The sequence below is a fragment of the Pinus tabuliformis genome, chromosome 1_1, assembly GCF_031772625.1.
Source record: "Pinus tabuliformis cultivar Carrire ecotype Pingquan chromosome 1_1, CPIR1, whole genome shotgun sequence".
Classification (NCBI taxonomy): Eukaryota; Viridiplantae; Streptophyta; class Pinopsida; order Pinales; family Pinaceae; genus Pinus; species Pinus tabuliformis.
Genome location: NC_142297.1, coordinates 901,439,282 through 901,458,988, shown reverse-complemented (window position 1 = coordinate 901,458,988; position 19,707 = coordinate 901,439,282). Strand labels below are relative to the sequence as shown.

General features: G+C 38.8%; 1 protein-coding gene across 2 annotated transcripts in view; it reads right to left on the bottom strand.

Moving 5' to 3' along the window:
• The window catches only part of APX3 (ascorbate peroxidase 3), a 232,400-nt gene that overhangs the window by 145,070 nt on the left and 67,623 nt on the right, over nt 1-19,707 (bottom strand). For both annotated transcript variants that reach the window (XM_089392980.1, XM_089392979.1), the window contains 2 exons: nt 4,143-4,267; nt 2,301-2,350 (listed from right to left, as the gene is read on the bottom strand). In XM_089392980.1, coding sequence (XP_089249106.1) covers nt 2,301-2,350; nt 4,143-4,267 — 175 coding nt within the window. The remainder of the gene's footprint in view (nt 1-2,300; nt 2,351-4,142; nt 4,268-19,707) is intronic.

The window sequence follows — 19,707 nt, the reverse complement described above, 5'->3', positions numbered from 1 at the left end:
AGTGATTGTGTTGCAAAGATGCCACGCTTCAGGCACAAAGACTGAGCTGTAAGGGCATTTTTTCCTGGCAGGAATTCTGGAATCCTAGCACTCATGCTTGGAAGGAGTGGCAACCTCTTAATCAGGAGTGTGGTCCTCTCACCTCTTGTTGCCCCCTTGATCATCCAAGTTGTTCAAGAACATTGATATTCATGGGCTGTTTTAGAAAGACTGGGAGTGGAGGTTTGGCCACCTGTTTCTTCAAAGTGACTCCCATAGCATGTATTCAGTGCTTCATTAAAGACACCTTTAGGCTTTCCCTGATTCTTGATGCAAGATCGATATCTAAGTATCTAGAAGAACAATGGGTTTGTAATATTCATAGCGTTTGGATGGTGCAGCTTTCCTATAAGCTGCAAGGTTTTGTGTGGTGGGTCATTTATCAAGGGATTCCTTCAAAGGCTAGGTTGGCCAAGAGTTCTCAGATAAAGACTCTGCTAGGTTTGAAAGCACTTGCAGATTGTCAAGTACATTTTCTAGGAGTGCTGGTTTGCCAATTGATGTCGAGGCTTGTTTGAGACTCAACATGATGTGTTACTTCAGAGTAGGGTGCATTGGAACGCTGCCTTGTACAGTGATGGTAGTTCTACAGTGCCCTTTTAGGGATTTGGCATTGCTTGCGGATCTTAGTGTTGTTTGTGCCATGGAATTCAGGTGTATGTTTGTTTTTAGTCAGGAGATTTGCTCTCTGTCTACTTTCAGTACATTGTCAAAAGATGATGAGGTACACCATCAGCTTTAGCCTTTTTGCAAAGGGATCTTTTTTCATCACAGATGCCCAATCTATGGATCACACAGAACATTCTGCTTTTATTTATGCTCTAGTGGCTCATAAGAAGTTATGAAGTTCATGCATATACACTTCTGCATTTTTATTGTAAATACTTTTTTGTAGATACAAGGCAGATTTTTCAAAAAAAATAAAGGTAGTTGGAAACTCTCAGAGAGTTTCAGGATTTACCTGAAAGGCAGAGAAAGCCACAGAAAGTCAATAAAGGTGCAACAAACAGCTTCACAGGATGGTAAATATAGCCTTGATGGCTCTGTTTGAGGATGCAACCATCAATATAACAAAATGGCTAAGGATGGTTCAAGGTGACAGAAACCTTCAAAATACTCAAGCCCACCCCTCTACTATGACAAAAAGGATGCAGTTAAGCTCATGAAGAGACCAGACTTCATCCAAGGACCAAGCACATACATCACTTCAACAGGGAAAAGATGGAAAGCAAAGAAGATGAATTTATGTGCTGCAAAACTGAAAATATGCTTGCAGGCATTTTCACAAAAGCATCGAACATGCAAAACATTCAGAAGCTTCAAATGACCCTTTCCATGAAAGAAAAATAAAATGATCATTTAAGTGGAGGGGGCTCTAAGATGTAATGACCAGGTTGAGGGGAACCTAGCTCTGCTAAAAAATAAAATTAGGGGTGAGATATGATAAGATGGAGTCTAAACAGTGAAATGGATAGAATAGGTAAGATTAACCTATCTAGGATGAGCAATTTTTGGTTGGAGGTTTATCCATGTCATCAGCAGCATATTTAAAACCGAATTTGTACTTTCAGTCTGTGTTCCTATGCAATACAACATCTACAGAATATAAAGTTGCCTTCTTGTGCATGTGTGCTCTTAAAAACCAAAAAAAATGGTTATATCTAAATTGATAGTGCTTTACAAAAGGGATCTATTTATAGGATCAAGGCAAGTGATCCAACCATACTTAAAATGGATACAGCATTCTACTACATCTAAGACAAACAGCTGAAAAGTTGTCATTGTTAAGCTATAGTTAAGCTCAAAAATCCCCTACTTTTTTTTTTTGAATAAATTTCTTTATTTTCCTATTAATATAATACAAGATCAAGCATGCATTTAACAATAAAACCTAGCCAGTTGTATTTGTCTTGCAGATATTCCAAAGTAAAGAGTCTTTAGTTCCACAACTCCCAAGTCTGACAGAGATAAATTAACAAAGCAGACTAGCTACAATGTCAAATCAAACAGCTGCTGGAATAAATCCCGTACCTTTTACAAATTCTTAAACTTCTAATGAGGTCTATAATTGGATTCAAGCTAAATAAGACCTTTTCCTTTTACACAAATATAAAAATGAACCATTCAAATAAGATCCATCTTCAACATAGAGCATTCCTAATCAAACTATATTTTTTCTGCACAGAAATAGCATTTGTATCAAATAAGAACCAAATTTGATAACCCATAAAAGTCATATATTATGCTCAACAGTCACTCACCTGATAAAGGTCTGCATAAGTAATATTTGGGTACTTTGCCTTGATTGGTTCTGCAAGAACCACATAATGTTAAAAGAAAAGGTGTATATGATACAATAATAATCATATAAAACAGTATTTGAAAACTTTAAAATTATCTTTATTGGTGGGAAATAGATCCAAGATAACCTAATGAGAGATTTGAATGCTTCTTCCACAATAAGCAACATAACATAGGAGCATTCAAGTTACAGATCAAACAAACACACCATCCAATATACCACCCCATCGAGCACAAAACAAAACAGAAAGAAACATTGGATAGTGAATTTTGCAGTGCCAATTGTCCAACAGATCGCATAGTGTGTTAAGTATGATAACAATGTCTAAAAAAATAGAACATGAACAAGGACAAGCATTCTGGTTACTTCCAGATCCAAGACACAGTAGAATGCATATTAATAAGTGATGCTGGGCATCTTCCAAGCAAATTAGCACAGTTTCATGTGCATCATAGAGGATATCTTGTCCAACCTTTGCAATACAGATGGTCCAAAATGCAGAATTATCTGTAAATAATATGAAGGGCCAGACAAAAAGGAATATGAACAAGGATAATGCATTCTGGTTACTTTCAGATTCAACCCAGACAAATAGGTACATAAACAAGTAATTGTGGGCATCTTCCAAGCCAGTTAACACAGCTCCATTTGCATAAGAGAGATATCTTCAATGAGAATACCACAAAATGTAAAATCTACATTTCCTTCGTCAAAAAGTATAGGGGTATGTTGACAGGCAGACTAGTTCATAAACTCGTTTACAAAGAAGGAATAATATGTGCATAACATTGGAAGGCAAAGGCTTTAGCCTTTCAAAGCCTCCCATCATGCATATGGGAAATAACAAAGATTAGGAATCTGCAAAAAGAACTTGAATGCAACAATACGACATGAACAACAAATGATGACAAACTCTATAAGACTAACACAAGCAAAACGATTTTGGGGATAGAGAACTTCTGAAAGGTTTTAGCTTCAATAAATAGAAACAGTGCTGTTCACTGTTCACCATATATGGGTAATGATGATTCCAGAGAAATGCAAGTGATGGAACTCCAACTATCATGTACCAACAAATAACAGTATGTCACCATTTCAACTCCAAAAACATATGACATCTGTGGACAACAGGGACTGAATACCTTATCAGCATGAACATAGGAAGTTATCAAAAAAAAAAAATGAATTGGCGCTGCAACATTCTCCACAAGATATTTCAAAGAAGCCACAAAAAGGCAAGTAAAAAATAGTGAAGTTTGCATCTGTTCCCCACGCATGCAAGATTTCTCATATTCTTCAAGCATGGCCTATTTAAGCATCAAAGAATGCTGAAGGTCAAACAATCAAACGAGACTATTATGTTAAATCTTTTTTCACAGCCAGGAATAGCAATATCTCAATCTATTAAAGGCTAAATGGAGTGGATACCATAGCACAAAACTGGATCACGATACAATTCTCCCAATCTATCAAAGACTCTCTATATGATTAAATATACTGAGGCAGTGATAACATTCTTGGATCCAAGGATAATCCAAAAAGAAGGCATGTGCAGAATGATTATGTACACTGAAAGTGGTAAATTTAGAACTAAGGCCAACACTATTGATTGATTAATTTGGGAAGATATATAAATTTAGCCCCTTTAATTATTCCCATTAACCTGAAAGACATACCGATACTGAAAATAGAATGGATTGTTGTAAGATCAGCACTGTCCTTATTCCTACAAAGTAAATTTTGGTATGCCACATAATTGAATGTTCAAAACAATAAGCCAAACTCAAAAAGAAATACTTGCCACACAATGCAAGTGCAATTTTCAGCCCATTATTTGCACTGTGATTGAGTTCCTCCTCGTTTCTAATGGAACCATTTGCCCCACCCGTCTTCGTTTTTGCATCATAAGTGCCTGCATCATGCCATCTGAGGAGACAAGCAGACTCATCATCAAATCACGTGATTTTAATACTTTTCTAAAACAAACCATCTTCCATCATAAAGAGGCAATATTATATATCCATAATAGTAATTTGTATACTTCTTTGATTTTCTTTCATCGGCATACCTCTCCCATTCTCTTCAATTGACACTTCAATAAAAGGTTCTAGTCTAATGAAAGAGCAAAATACACCATGAAAATTAAATCCTACTTTCCAGATGAGATGGCTGCTAATCTTGACATTATCTCAGAGTATAATTTACTTTTGGTGATGGTTGGATGGGAATTGCTATGAGTTGAAGTTAACATGTGAGGCAGTCTAAAGAAATCCCTTTCATATGCTGCCCCTTGTTTCATGAACAGTTATGGTTTCTTATTGAAGCCCCACTTCTTATATAGTAGTGCTTGCATCACAGTTTTCATGGGAATTTAAGATAAATTGAAAAATCCAAAGTAAGATGGTAGTCAAAACTTATAATCTCTCTCTCTCTCTCTCTCTCTCTCTCTCTCTCTCTCTATATATATATATATATATAGAGAGAGAGAGAGAGAATAAGTTGCTCTTTAGACAATGAGGGGTGCTTGATGAAATAATTAATACAGAACAAAGAAATAAAAGCATAGTTGATCGAATAGTCAAAGAGACCCAAAAACGAGGCTACTCAGGGGTCAATGACCTCTCTTAAAATGTCTGCTCTTAACAAGGATTATAAATTCTTACAATGAGATATATTACAGGCAAAGTTAGAGTTAATAAAACGCTTAAAAACATTTCAGAGATTAATGGAAAAAATCACCCTACAAAGGGATTATTCAAACAGATGATTGAACCTTGAAATTTGGGCTAATTGTCCACTTTACTATGTTTAGCCCAAGATAATCGTATTTCAGTTCAAGTTTCAACATTGCATGTGATTCTATGCTTAAGAGCATTTGGAAGGGTTTGGAAATCTGAGATTATGTGGCTTCTTGGGATTTCACTGGCAGCAGAAGAGGATGAGACCTCCCCTTCCATCCTATTTTGAGTTTGAAATTTCAGGAGCAGTATATTGCAGAAATGAAAAGCTATCATCATAGGAGGCTACACAAAAAGAGAAACTTCCTGTGGCAAGATCTTTGGGACCGCAATCATTGATCATGGACAAGATGGAGAAATGTTGCCCAATCTAAGGGCCTGTTGTCTACTGAAACAGTGATCATCTGGGAGCTACATGCCCTTATTGATAAAGAAGATTTGCCGAAATTGAATGGCATTACATGAGGGTCTATTTGAAGAGATTAACACAGCAGTGTATGGAAGTTGCACTTTGAACTAGCCATGCACATTTCCTGTCTAATTTTGTTGTGTGGATCTTTGCATTCTGTACTAGACATACCAAACCCGCCCTAAGATGACATGAAGGTCATTCATCTCATCCTCATGATTAATCACATATGTGGAAGTTCTCCTCTAAGTGCCAATGTGTGATTTTGATGAAGAGTATCTGCCCATACTGAATTGTGCTATACAGGGGCCTATTGGGAGAGATTGGCATTATAGTATATGGAATTTACATTTTGTACAAGCCACACATATTCCCTCGGATTTCACTTTCTAGATTTTGCATTGTGTATTAGCCATACCAAACCCAACCTAGGACAACACAAAGGCCCTCCATCTCATCCTCAGAATGACTCACATGTTCTGAAGTCTCCTTTAAGTGCCCTTCCATTGTCCAAACATGTGATATTGACCTGCTATTTAATGTTTGGTACCATGGGAGTTTACCCCTAGCTTAAACTTTGGCATTTTTAGAATTTACCCCTTGGTCCCAATTTTGGCCCTAGTAGATTACTTGGTTCCCCCGTGTAGTTGTCTAGACCAACTCTAGGCACATGCATCGAATGATGCACTAGTGCATTAAAGACCCTCATTCAGGTCCACAGGAACCCCCCAATTGTGGCAGGGCGTACATATTTAGGAGTCTACTTGATCAAATTTACCTTTTTCCTCAGGCAGTTTGAGCACATTCTCAAAGCCACATCTTGTCCTGTCTATTCTGCACCTGTGGTTCACTGCTTGCACATACTTACAGAACAGGGAGTGTGATTTTCCTAGTCATGCCTGCAATTTACCTAGAACACCTATGGTTCAAATGGTCAACAACATATTTTTACCATTACAGAACGAGCATCACTTCCTCTTTCTGCGCAACAGCTACTTACACCATCCAATCGCTCCCAATTCTAATTATGTCACTCCCTTACTCATTAGTAAGGATTCCTTTCAATCTCCTTTTGACATACTAAAACTCTGTTGACAAAATGTTCACTTGTGAATTTGCAATATCATTACCTCCCATGCTCTTGACATGCTTGGATCTTCATCTTGAACAACCCTTCACCATTGAAGGTTGCTTTCTGTTAAGGTCTCCTCCTTGTTAGTTTGGATCTTTTTTTCTTCAACCAGTTAGTCACATATTGTAGTGCCTTCATTCCATCCTTTCACATTTCAATCAAACTTCTCCATCCCCACCTTGACGAAAGCTTCAACATAGATCTGGTTGAAAATAGTAGCGAGAAAGGTCCTTCTTTGACTTGTGCCTTAAGTCAAAGAGACCAGAAGCAGTTTTCCTTAGCATGCATGAGTTCCTAAAAGTTAGGACGAGTTCCTAAAAATCAGGGCGAATTCCTATAAATTAGGACAGTTCATGAAGCAATTTGACTGATGCGCTAGAGTGGGAAGCTCAATTTAGTGTCTCCTAGTGCAAGTTAGTTTTGGAAATTGACATGTGTGAGTCTCAAATTCTAAATTGGGGCAGGACGAGTTACATGAGTCAGTTAGACTCAGTTAACTCATCAATCACCAGTTCGATTTCCAGAAATAAAAACTTGCCAGATTTAGCCTATTTGAAAAGCTTATAAGGAGGACGAAGGCACAGAATTGATCATTGTTTTGTAAGCACAAGTTGGTGAGACAAAGCAATAGAGAGCACAGGTTTGTGTGTGTGAGCTTGTGAGAGGAAGAGTGTGCAAGAGAAGCTTGTGCACAGACTGGTAAAGGCTAGTTTCCCTTTGGATTTGCACTAGGAATTAGGAGGTAATTCCTAGTTAATAGGAACAACCTATGCGCATAGATTGTGGAGAGGTATGCACTAGGAAATAGGGGCTCCAAGAGTGCAAAGGATAAGGGAAGCAGGATCAGGTCTTGCAAGGGTGTTTCAGCTTAGTACAAGCAGAGAAAACCAAATTGGTTTCTAGTGAAACAATATTGTATTGTAAGAGATCTATTGCTCATTCTTCTATCAATAAAATTCTCAATCGAGCAGAGGGTTTTCCCAGTTGGGTTCCCTAGAAAAAATTTGTCTTGATTATTGTGTGACTGTTTATTTCTGTTCCTATTCCACTACAAAATAAGTAGAGAAAATTTTGTGTCATGGGTTACAAGTTAGTTTCAGATTTGTTCATTCGAGCAGAGCAGAATTTTCATGGATTTTCTATAGATCTCTGGGAGAGGAGGTAACCTTCACAACTGAGGGCACATGGGTTCAAACACATTTTGTGCATAATTGGAGACTGGATTATCCTTGGTTATTTTCACTAATCATCAGCATCTTTTGGTACATTAAGAGATTCCAATCTCCCTTGATTTTCTCATTGTTGTCTCTTCCCTATCCCACGTAGTTGCCTTTAGATTTATAGTTTAGACTCTAGAGAAGATTAGATTAGATTCAAAACCTAATTAAAGGTTTCACCCACCTAGGAGATAAATAAACCCTAGAATTCCTTCCTATTTGTGGACAATTATTGCAAATTTAGTAACCTGTGATATTTTTGCAGCATTGGGCAGGTATTCTCCCATGGGGTCATGCTCATTTGACTAGGGGAGAATGATACATTCACCCATGGGGCCATACTGATTTGGGTAGGGGTGAATGGTGTGAAAATTTCATCTATCACAGAGACTGAAAATTATTTTCCTAATTGTTAATTTATTTGCAGTTTGCTACGTGCTACGGCAAATACCAAATAATTCACACTATGATTTTCACAAATAAATACTGAGGAAGAAAATAGCGCTAGAAACTAAGAAAATACTAGCACACACACACACACAAAAATGACAACGTTATTTTTGGACAATTATCCCTGGAAAAATCCAACTTGGGAAAACCTGTGCAGCAGATGGGGGTTTTACTATTATGCAGCAGTGAAATCTGAGTACAATTTATGGATGCCCAACTGGTATTCCAAACAGCAAGAAAATCTGGCCAAAATTATTTATGGGAATTACCCTTCTTCCACAAGCAACCCTAGCACAACTTACCCTCAGAAAACTCATCCTCTTGGACCCTCTGCACAGTGCTTGCACAAGCCCTATGACGTCTAGCCTCTGAATTGCCTCTGATGAAGTTGTTGTGCCTGTCTTTGCTAAGGAAGTTGCTTCTCCGACACTCTGGAACCTCTGTCCGGCCTCTCGAACTAAAAACGATTTTTCCTCCAGCTAAATCAAGTTGCTCTTTTGAAGCAACTGTGCAATCCTCTGCGTTGCCTCGCTGGGAATAACTTGGCCCCTTCTTGTTGCCTCTCTGGATTTGGAAAACTTCCTAAGTTCCTCTAGATCACTGTCTCTGCATTGATCTATGGCTCTCCAGCAACTATTGTAGCTCTCTAGAAATCGATCTGCCAATGAAATCGAATTGCTCAAGTGTATTCTCCATCACCACATCGATCTCTTCTTATATCTTCCTATTGGGACTCCAACAACCAAGATTAAATCTTAATCGATGGATCAGATCATTTTTTGATCGATTCGTGTGAGTTTCTAGACTATTCTCACCTTGACTTAATTAATTCTGATTAATTAACCAGTTTTCCTAAGTTTAGACTTATGACACATTAAAAAATAGGATAATAATCTAATTAAGTCATCTCTAAGTGGAATTTCCAAAACACTTCCTCAGTTTGGAAATCTCATGTATTCTAGCCTCTCCAACAAATTTCGTGGCTAGAACACATCCGATGCTACAGAAACTAACACTCCTTCTTAGTGAGGATTGTGTTCTCACTAGTGCCGCACATCCTGCTACAACACCCTGTCTCTGTATCACCTCCTGTCACATTGTTGATGTTTGGTTGCTACTGCCCACCAACTATTGTGCAACTCTGATGCTACATATGTGATGTTGTTGACACTATCATATTGTTGCCAACACTGCAACTAGCTCTCATATGTTGTTGTTGCAACTGCAACAACTGCAACTGAGAAGCATCCAAAACACTGAATCATCTGTGTTCAGTATGATGCATTTGTCTCCCGAGTCTCTGACTGCTACTAGCATTTGCACTGTCACTGAAGACTTTGCATTGCTGCCAACTTTGCACTGAGCCACCTGCTTTGTTGTTAACATTGCACTGTGCTCCTCAGCATCTGACTGCCACTAGTCTGCAACTCACTCTGGTACTGGCTACATCAACTGTCACTGATCCATCATACTACTAAATATTGTGGGGCTCCTGTAGCCAGGTAATGATCCATGAGGTGTACTCCTCAAGGACCCTGCCCATCTTTGTAGCTCTCTAGGGCTACAACACCAAATCACCCCACCTCACTCCTGGAGGTATATCTACGAACATCGCAAAATATTCATCCAACCTAGAGGACAACCTATCTATCTCAGCATGTGTTGCCACCTGGTCCTACTTCTCCTACTTGTCCTTCTTCCTAAGAGGACATTGGGTACTATAGTGGCCAAACTCACCATACATGAAGCACTTGACCTTAGATAGGTCCTTGTTCTTCTTCTTCTTCTCCCCCTGCCCCTAACTGGAACCCTTCGTTGCAAGGGTCACACTCTCCTCCTCCTTCACACCCTTCGATCCGCTGTGACTGTTGTCGCTAATGGAGCTCTTTAACAAAGCTCGCCTCAACTCCTCCTGCTGCAAATCGGTCCACATCTTGTCCCATCTTGGCGAAGTGTCTACGCCCAATATACTTTGGATAAACACTTGCCAATCCTCCGAGACATTGTTTAGTGCCAATCGCACTAGCTCTGATGGTTGAGGTGTTTCTCCAATAGCTACAAGTTGATCTCGGACCTCCTGAATCCTGGTGAGGAAGGGATCTATGCCTTCTCCCTTTTGCATCTCAACTTTTCTTCTAGGAACATCTTTCTTTGCTCGGAAGTACCTTGATATAGCATGGAGAGAGTTACCCACATCTCTCTGGTTGTACCTTTATCTGCCAGATGTGAGACTATATGATCTCGAACTCCATCCAAGATCAACCGCTTCACCCTTGTCATCTCCTTCCCGTAATCTTTGAACTGATCTGCATCCTGGAGAACTGCCACCACATTATCTATGTAGGCTTTCAGGCCATATTCATCTAAAAGGAAGGATATCCTAGTGTTCCAAATGACATAGTTGGAAGCTCCATCCAACCGACCCTGATCTTTGAGCCCTGTTGTTGCCATCTATGAATCTGTCGAAAACTCCCTCTTTCCCTCTGCTTGGATCCTTCTCTACTACTTGCACTCCCTCCTGGAATGTGTAGATCTACTTGTTGCTACTGCCAATCTGCCTAGAAAAATCGAACTTTTGAAACTCGATGTTCCTTGAGAGAGATTTTCCCTTTGTTGTGTGTCCTTTTCTCTTCCACCCGAAGTTGGTTCTGCTACTGCAAAAACCTCTGCGTCCAACCAAGGAATCTTCTTAGCAAAAATCTGAGTTGCAGTTGCTCCCTCTGACTATTGGAATAACTAACCCGGGCAACTCGGCTTTTCTGCAACCCTACAACTAAAAATTGAATTCCTGCCCCAGCGATTTGACCTACCTGTCTAAGCATTACCCTACCTCTAAGAATTTCGGCTTGCTGCTCCCTCTGCGCAGCGAAATTCTTTCCTTTGCTTCTGAGCTTCCCGACTTATCACTCACGCTCTAATATCATGTGAAAATTTCATCTATCACAGCAATTGGAAATTATTTTCCTAATTGTTAATTTATTTAACACTTTATTTGCAGTTTGCTACGGAAAATACCAAATTCACACTGTGATTTTCACAAATAAATACTGTGTAAGAAAATAGCACTAGAAACTAAGAAAATACTAGCACACAAAAAAATGACATCATTATTTTTGGACAATTGTCCCTGGAAAAACCCAACTTGGGAAAATTGGTGCAGCAGATGAGGGTTTTATTATTATGCAGCAGTGAAATTTGAGTACAATCTATGGATGCCCAACTGGCAATCCAAACAGCAAGAAAATCTGGCCAAAATTATTTAAGGGAATTACCCTTCTTCCACAAGCAACCCCGGCACAACTTTCCTTCAGAAAACTTGTCCTTCTTGACACTTTGTGTCAACCTCTGCGCAATGCTTGCGCAGGCCCTTCGACGTCTAGTCTCTAAACTGCCTCTGATGAAGTCGTTACGCCTGTCTTCGCTTAGGAAATCGCTTCTCCAGCACTCTGGTACCTCTGTCCGGCCTCTGGAACTGAAAACGATTTTTCCTCCAGCTAAGTCGAGTTGCTCTTCTGAAACAACTGCACAGTCCTTTGCATTGCCTCACTAGGAATATCTCGGCCCCTTGTTGCTACCTCTCCCAATCTAGAAAACTTCCTCTGGATCACTGTCTCTGGCATCTGCCACTTACTGCCTCTGCTTCGATCTCTGGCTCTCCGGCAACTGCTGCTGCTCTCCGGAAATCGATCTGCCAAGGAAATCGAATTGCTCAAGTGTATTCTCCATCACCACATTGATCCCTTCTTATATCTTCTTGTTGGGACTCCAATGGCCAAGATTAAATCTTAATCGATGACTCAAATAATTTCTGGATTGATCCATGTGAATTTCTAGACTATTCTCACCTTGACTTAATTAATTATGATTAATTAACCATTTTTCCTAAGTTTAGACTTAGGAAACATTAAAAAACAAGTTAATAATCTAATTAAGTCATCTCTAGGTGGAATTTCCATAAACAATTTATGGGTTTTGGAGATCTCATGTATTCTAGCCTCTCCACTACATTTCGTGGCTAGAACACATTTGATGCTACAGAAAATAACAAATGGCCTAGGGGCAGTCTTTCTCCCATGAGGCCATGATGATTTGGCTAGGGAAGATTGGTCCACAATGCTCACATTGCTTGCTCTAGAAAGGAGTGATCTATTTTTAATTTTTTTATAGAGCAGGTTTGATTTGTTTATCTAATGGGGTTTTTCACCCATTAGTGGAATAAACAATTATAGTGGTAATGTAGGCTCCATAAGTGAGGGGGTTTCTTGTGATAAGGTGCCTCTTTATGGGTCTCCACTCAACATTAGCTCTATATAAATAGATAAGCATGTGAGGAGACAAATCATCAACATAGCAAGCTCATTCAATCTTTTCTAGTGGAGGAGAAATTCAACTAAGGAGAAATTTGTTGCTAAGGATCATCTTTCATCTCTCATCATCATTTTTATCTCTCTCTCTTGAAGGTCGCACATGTGAGACCGAATTGACTCTTGACTAGCGTTGACCAAGTTTGACCAGCATCTTGACAGCCACACGTGTGAAGGATTTGATCGTAGATTTTGATAGAGTTTTGACTGCAGTTTGACCAACCACACATGCAAGTTCGACAGTAGTTTGACCAATTGCATGTGCGAGTTGACCGCAAGCCAAGTTTTGACCACAGGGCCGTGTTTGACTGCAAGTCATTGACCAACGTTGACTTTTGATTTTTTGACTAGTGTTGACCAACAGTGGCTTGAGCAAGTTTGACTTGTAAAGTTGACTCGGATTTCTAGACAAATTCTGATTTGTAAACCTTATTGAAAAGACAATTTCTCCTCAAGAAGAGATTGTTGGGTTTTCTCCCAAAGTAGGATTTCCCAGGATAAAAATATTGCGCCTATTGTGTATGGTTGTTCTTTATTGTTTCCGCTACGTTTACAGTTGACATTTTTGTGTGTAACTATTCAATGATATTAGTGGCATGTGAAATACGTTTGAAAATCATTAGGAAGTAATTAACAGATCAAAAAATTGTATTCTACTGCACTTGATATAGAATTTCAACATAACCAACATCAATGCTTGTTGTTTGCTACTTTCATTGGGTTTGAAAGTAATAATGATTGTATCTATTGATACATCATTTCATTTTCAGATTCATGCATATTCAAGTGGATTAAGTAAATTGCATATAGTTGCATTTCTATTTAGTTTACTAGCCACTATAATATAAACTAAACAAACACATAAGAGCCAATTCCTAACACTTCTAGGCACATTAAAACAAGATTAACCCTTTGATCAACTCAATGGCCTACCCTTCTCGCTTGCCTTATTTGCCCAATTTTCCTTAAAAATCGAGTGGAATCTCCAACCTATTGAGTCTAGTCTTTCTATATCTGCTAGTTTTGGAAGAGTGTTGGCTTTTCCCTCTAGATTTAGATCCCTTCTTCTTTGCCTAGGATCCTTGGCCTCTTGGTTGGGACAAGGTCCTCCCATCTCTTCCTTCCAAAGATTGTATATCATCTCTCTTTGGATATTCTCACACATTGCAAGCATCATGCTTATGATAAGCCCACTTTTAGTACAATGGCAAAATTGGAAAAAACTATATTCAATCATGAACCATAAGACTCCACTATCCCCTATCCTGAATGCAAGATGGAATTCTTTCAACAATGATTACAAGGCTTAATAATGTTTGGCCTTGTGATTGCAAAATCAAGCAAGCCTAGCGCAAAGCCCTGCTAGGCAATCTAGGTTTTATGGCAACAAGAGATTGACCACCATTGTCACCTCAATAGCCTCTCCCCATTTGTTTAGTGGTGAATTTAATTCCACAAGGGAGGCTTCCCTACAAAAGATCACCAAAAGGATATTCAATTAAGAAGGGCTCAATGGCGATGCAAGGTCTAATGATTGAAGGAAAGGTACCGGCAGAACCTAGAAAGGCTAAAATAAAAGTTGCCCAAAGTTTAAGTATGCCTCCTTAAGACCTATGTAATTTAGAAGAGAGATCTTATAAGCTAGGGTTTGTAAGATATGCAAATTTAGAGCACACAATGTCATATAACATCTCCAAAAGATAGCTTATCAAGCGTGGGTCAACAAATGAGTGAGGTTATCAAAGGGGTAGACTAGGTTTAGGGAAAACGATGCAGTTTTGTGGCTGAAAGACGAATAAAACAGCAATAAATAAGATGATGTCAACCCTAGATTAGGGTTTCAGCAAGCCAATAATGCTAGATTTTTTCATTTTTAAATGCAATCCCTTCATTAGGGCAATAACACATAAATATAAAATTTTTGAAAATGCAAATTAACTTAACCCTAGCCCTAGTTACCAAGAAAGAGATAAAAACAGAGAAATTAGGCTTTTGACCAGCACCTACTAGTGTAATGCCTTGATCTAAATGGGCAATGGAGTCATTTAGTGCAAGATCTATGAAAAGGGCACCGATGAAAAGGGTGAGAGAATGAATATCTCTACTTACAAACCGTAGAAACTTCTTCATATAGGAGATTTTAAAGTCAAAAGATGCATATATCAAATTTCTCTTGAGGATTCAAGCAAACAAATTTTACATGCCATGAAAAATTAAGATTTCAAGGAAAGATATTGCAATTTTTAACATTGCATACATAGAAACCCTAATTCACATATTATAGCATGCAAAATGGAAAAAAATTAACATGAAACTATGTTGCACAGAACTTCTAGAAATCCGACATTTCGAGCCGTACACATACCCGAAACTCCGAAACTCGGTTGAAACTCGACTGAAACTCGACCATCATTTAATCATTTATGAGAGTTAATATCAGTGTTGTTAAAAGCGCGATTTAATCGCGCTTTTTTCCCTCTGGCGATTTAATCGCGCTTTTTATGGGTAAAAAGCGGCACTTTTTTTGGCGCTTTTTTCCGAAAAAAGCGCGCTTTTTTCCCAAAAAAGCGTGGGGGCGCGCGGCAGCGGGTTTTATAATCCGAATTTCATTTTTTTTTGTTCATTTGGACTGTGGGCGCGCGTAGGAGGAGGAGAAGGTGTTGGAGAGAGGAGCTGGAGGGTTTGTGAGCAAATCTAAGTGCTTGTAGGACAAATTCAAGAGGAGACCACCAATTTCTCCATAAAAACGGTATGTGGATTAATTTTTTTTTGTTTTCCTTGTTTAAAAACTTTGTTTTTCATTGTTTTTGGTTGGGAAACTTCATATGGGCACCATTTTCCTTTTGTTTTCATTGTTTTTAAAGAATTTTTTGTATTTTTTCATTGATTTGGGATGGGTAAATTGGTATGACTATGGGAACCAATTTTTTTTTTTTTTTTTCATTTTTTTTAAACATTGTTTATGTTTTTTCATTGTTTTTGGCATTTGCCATTTGGTTGGGTAACTTGGGTTTGGAACTTTGGATTCTGGAAATTTGTAACTTGTAATTTTGTAAATGCTAAATTGTAATCCTAAATTCCTATTTCCTAATCCTTGTTTTCCCATAGGTTTGCAAATTCAAAATTCAAAAACAAACATGCCAAGGAAATTGGATCTTTTCTGGGAATATGGTGAACCTAAAGCTCCGAATGATGGACAAAACTTGTATTGCAAGTTGTGTGGAAAGGACATACGCGGGGGGGTGTACAAGTCGAAGTTTCACCTTGCACAAATCCCTGGACATGATGTGGGGCCCTGTATAAATACAAATCCTGAACTTATCCAAAAAGCCATGAGAGCATTGGGAGAATTAGAGCACACTAGAGAGGCCAAAGAAGAACTCAAAAGGCAACTAAAAAGGTCAGCTGAAGGAAGTGGGCCAAGTGGCACTGGTTCTACTGCAGCATCAGTCAATCCGGTAGCTGCATCATCATTTTTTGTTCCTCGAACCACACTTGGTTCACAACCATCTATCGGTTCAATGCTAAAAAAAAAGAACACGCTGACAGGTTGATGGCAAAATTTCTCCTCTGGAGTGATATTCCTTTCAGCATTGTAAGGAATAATCCATTTTTCCAACCTACTGTTGATGCTATTGCCAGTGTTGGCCCGAGGTACAAAATCCCTTCTTATCATGATTTCAGAGGCCGGATTCTTCAAGATGAAAAGGGTGACTGCACCCAAAGATTGGAGGATTTTAGGCATCATGGGCACAAACAGGATGCACTGTTATGTCAGATGGTTGGACTGACCAAAAGGGGAGAACCCTTATAAACTTCTTGGTTAGTTGTCCCAAGGGGACTATGTTTATCAAATCTGTTGATGCATCTCATCAAATCAAAGATGCAAAAACTTTATGTGATTTGCTGGATGTGTTTATTTTGGAGGTGGGTGAACAACATGTTGTCCAACTCATAACGGACAATGCTGCAAATTATGTTGCTGCTGGTAGAATGCTGATGGACAGGCATCCTACTTTATTTTGGACACCTTGTGCTGCCCATTGTATTGATTTGATGTTAGAGGACATAGGGAAAATTCCCTTTGTCAAAGATATTGTTGACTCATCAAAAAGCATCACAAAATTTATATATAATCATACATTTGTGCTTAGCTTGATGAGAAAATGCACCAACAACAAAGAGTTGGTGCGCCCCGCCATTACACGGTTTGCCACGAGTTTCATATCTCTTCAATCCCTCTTGAATTCTATGTGGGATGTGAAGAGAATGTTTCTTTCAGAGGAGTGGCGTGCTTTGCCAATGAGCCGCAAACCAGAAGGAGAGGCCGTATGCAGACTAGTTTCATACCAGGAAGACTTCTGGGCGGGAGTGCAGGAGGTGTGCGCGGTTACTGAACCTTTGGTAAAGGTTCTTCGGTTGGTTGATGGTGAGAAGCCCGCAATGGGCTATTTGTATGAAGCCATGGACAGGGCCAAAGAAGCCATTCGGGCCTACTATGATGATAAGGGAGATGATGGGTTTCAGAAACAACTCCTTCTATGGGGAGTGATTGATGAGCGATGGAACAACACACTCCATCGTCCCATTCATGCTGTTGGGCTTTTCCTGAACCCTGCATTTTCTTATGCATGTGGGTTTGATTTTGATGGTGAGATCATGGATGGATTCTTATCCTGTGTCCAGAAGATGGTGCGATCTCCAGAACAACGTATAGAGATCTCTAAACAAATTGAGACATATAAGATGGCAGGGGGCACATTTGGCTTTGAGATGGCTGTCACTGATAGGACGATTAAAATGCCAGGTATTTTTTAGTTTGTAACTTTGTTTCAAATTTCATTGTCTCTTCAAATTCCATTTTTTTCTTATGTTTATTTAAAATTTTATTTGTAATTTTGTTGTAGATGCATGGTGGAAGATGTATGGTGGCAGAGAACCCCTTTTGCAAAAGCTTGCCGTACGCATCCTCAGTCAAACATGCAGCTCCTCAGGATGTGAGCGTAACTAGAGTGTATTTGAAAAAATACACAACAAGAAGTGCAACAGGTTAACACTTAAACATTTAAAATATTGCAAATTTCCAAATAAATTTTTGAATTCATTAAACAATATTTTTTTTATAATATTAATTATTAATTATTATTTCATGATCTTTGTACAGGTTGGAGTCCCAGCGACTTAATGACATGGTCTACGTCTACTACAATCTTCGATTGTGGGTGAGGCAACTTGAGAGGACACCTGATGTGGATGCCATCTCATTGGATGGGATTGACACCACTGCTGCATGGAGGGTTGAGGCCGAGAGGCCTCTCATGGATTCTACTGATGATTGGTTAGTGCAGGATGAGGGGGAGGAGGAGGAGCAGGAGGAGGAACAGGTGGAGGAGGAGGAGGAGGAGGAGCAGGAGGAGGAGCAGGTGGAGGAGGAGGAGGAGGAGGAGGAGGAGCAGGAGGAGGAGGTGACACCGCCTACCCGGGCTACCACTACCACCAGTAGAGGACGTGGTCTCCGTCTACCTCCTGTAGCTCCTACTTCTAGTTCTTCAGCTTCTAGAGCACATCAGACTCCACTGCCATTTCCACCAGCACAGGCACCAGCATCTACATCTAGAGGGAAAGAGAAAGCTGTGACATTTTCTCGCAAGAGGGGCAGAGGAAATCAATAGGATTAGACTTTCATTTTATTGTATATGACATTATGACATGATGAGATACATTATCATATTTTTTGTTGATATTTTGAGGCTGAGCTGGGACTCAGGAGTCAGGACTTACTATTCAGGACATGATTCAATGTTATGTGTGATTTTAGCGCTAGAAATGATATTAAACATCTTATATATTAGTTTTTTTATCATATTTATGTGTCAATGTATTTATTTTATGTTGTAGATGGTTTAGATATTAAAAAAATTGAAAAAAAATGAAAAAAAAAATGAATATTTTTGTACCAAACGCTTTTTTCCCGCTTTTTTCCGCTTTTTTCCCGCTTTTTCCGATTTTTTCCGCTTCATTCCCGGCACCGATTTAATCCCGCTCGCGCTTTTCACAACATTGGTTAATATAGACTTGGTTTTCCTTCTAAATTGTCATATATGGGTCTTATTCCCTCGTTTCTTGCAAGATAATGTGTTATTCACTTATTTATAAATTTCTTTTTGTGTATATATATATATATATATATATATATATATATATGACGTTTCAATTGACGTTTCGATCGACATTTCCATTTTTTGGAGGTGGCATTTCTAAACATAACCGTTTCAGAAACTCTAAAACGTTTCGGCACTTCGTGCAACTTAGACATGAAACTTATCCACCTGTCTTTATGATGATCTTTCCATCAAATTGTTGAAAACTGGCAACTCTGGAATAAATTGCCTTAAATAAAAACTCATTTCTGACAATTCTGGAGTGACTTTCTAAAATTAGAAAGTCATGTCTAACATCTCAAGTATGACTTTCCAAAAATAGTAAATCACCTTACATCAATTAGTAATAAAGTATAGTTGATGAAAAATCACTAACTTATCATTAATCAATCCTAATAGTTCAATTTTGACTTAATTATCAATATTATTATTATTATTATTATTATCCTTTATGATACTATGATATTATCAAAAGGAAATTCAAGTCCCCTTTCCTTCATGACACTCAATCACTTCGCACCTCTCTCCTTGGTGCCTCACATAGCACTACGTTACACTCTCCCTTAGACACTCATTAAAGGCATGTCATGAAAGATTCTTCTTACACTCTCATTTGGCATGCAAGTTGTACCTCCTTTATGGCATGAATTTGTTGCACCTCCTCTATATATGTGTCTCATATCATCTCACCTTACTACTTGTGTTTTGTGAAAGAAGAATTAGATATTGAGAGAGAGAGAGAGAGAGTTGGAGAGACTTTAAGAGAAACACTTGGAGAGTAAGAGCAAGACTTGGTGAGCCAAGGCTGATTCAGTGTTTCAATGTTGATTCAGTTGAAGGGAAGGTTGATTCAGTGTTGATTCAGTTGAAGGGAATGTTGATTCAGTGTTTCAGT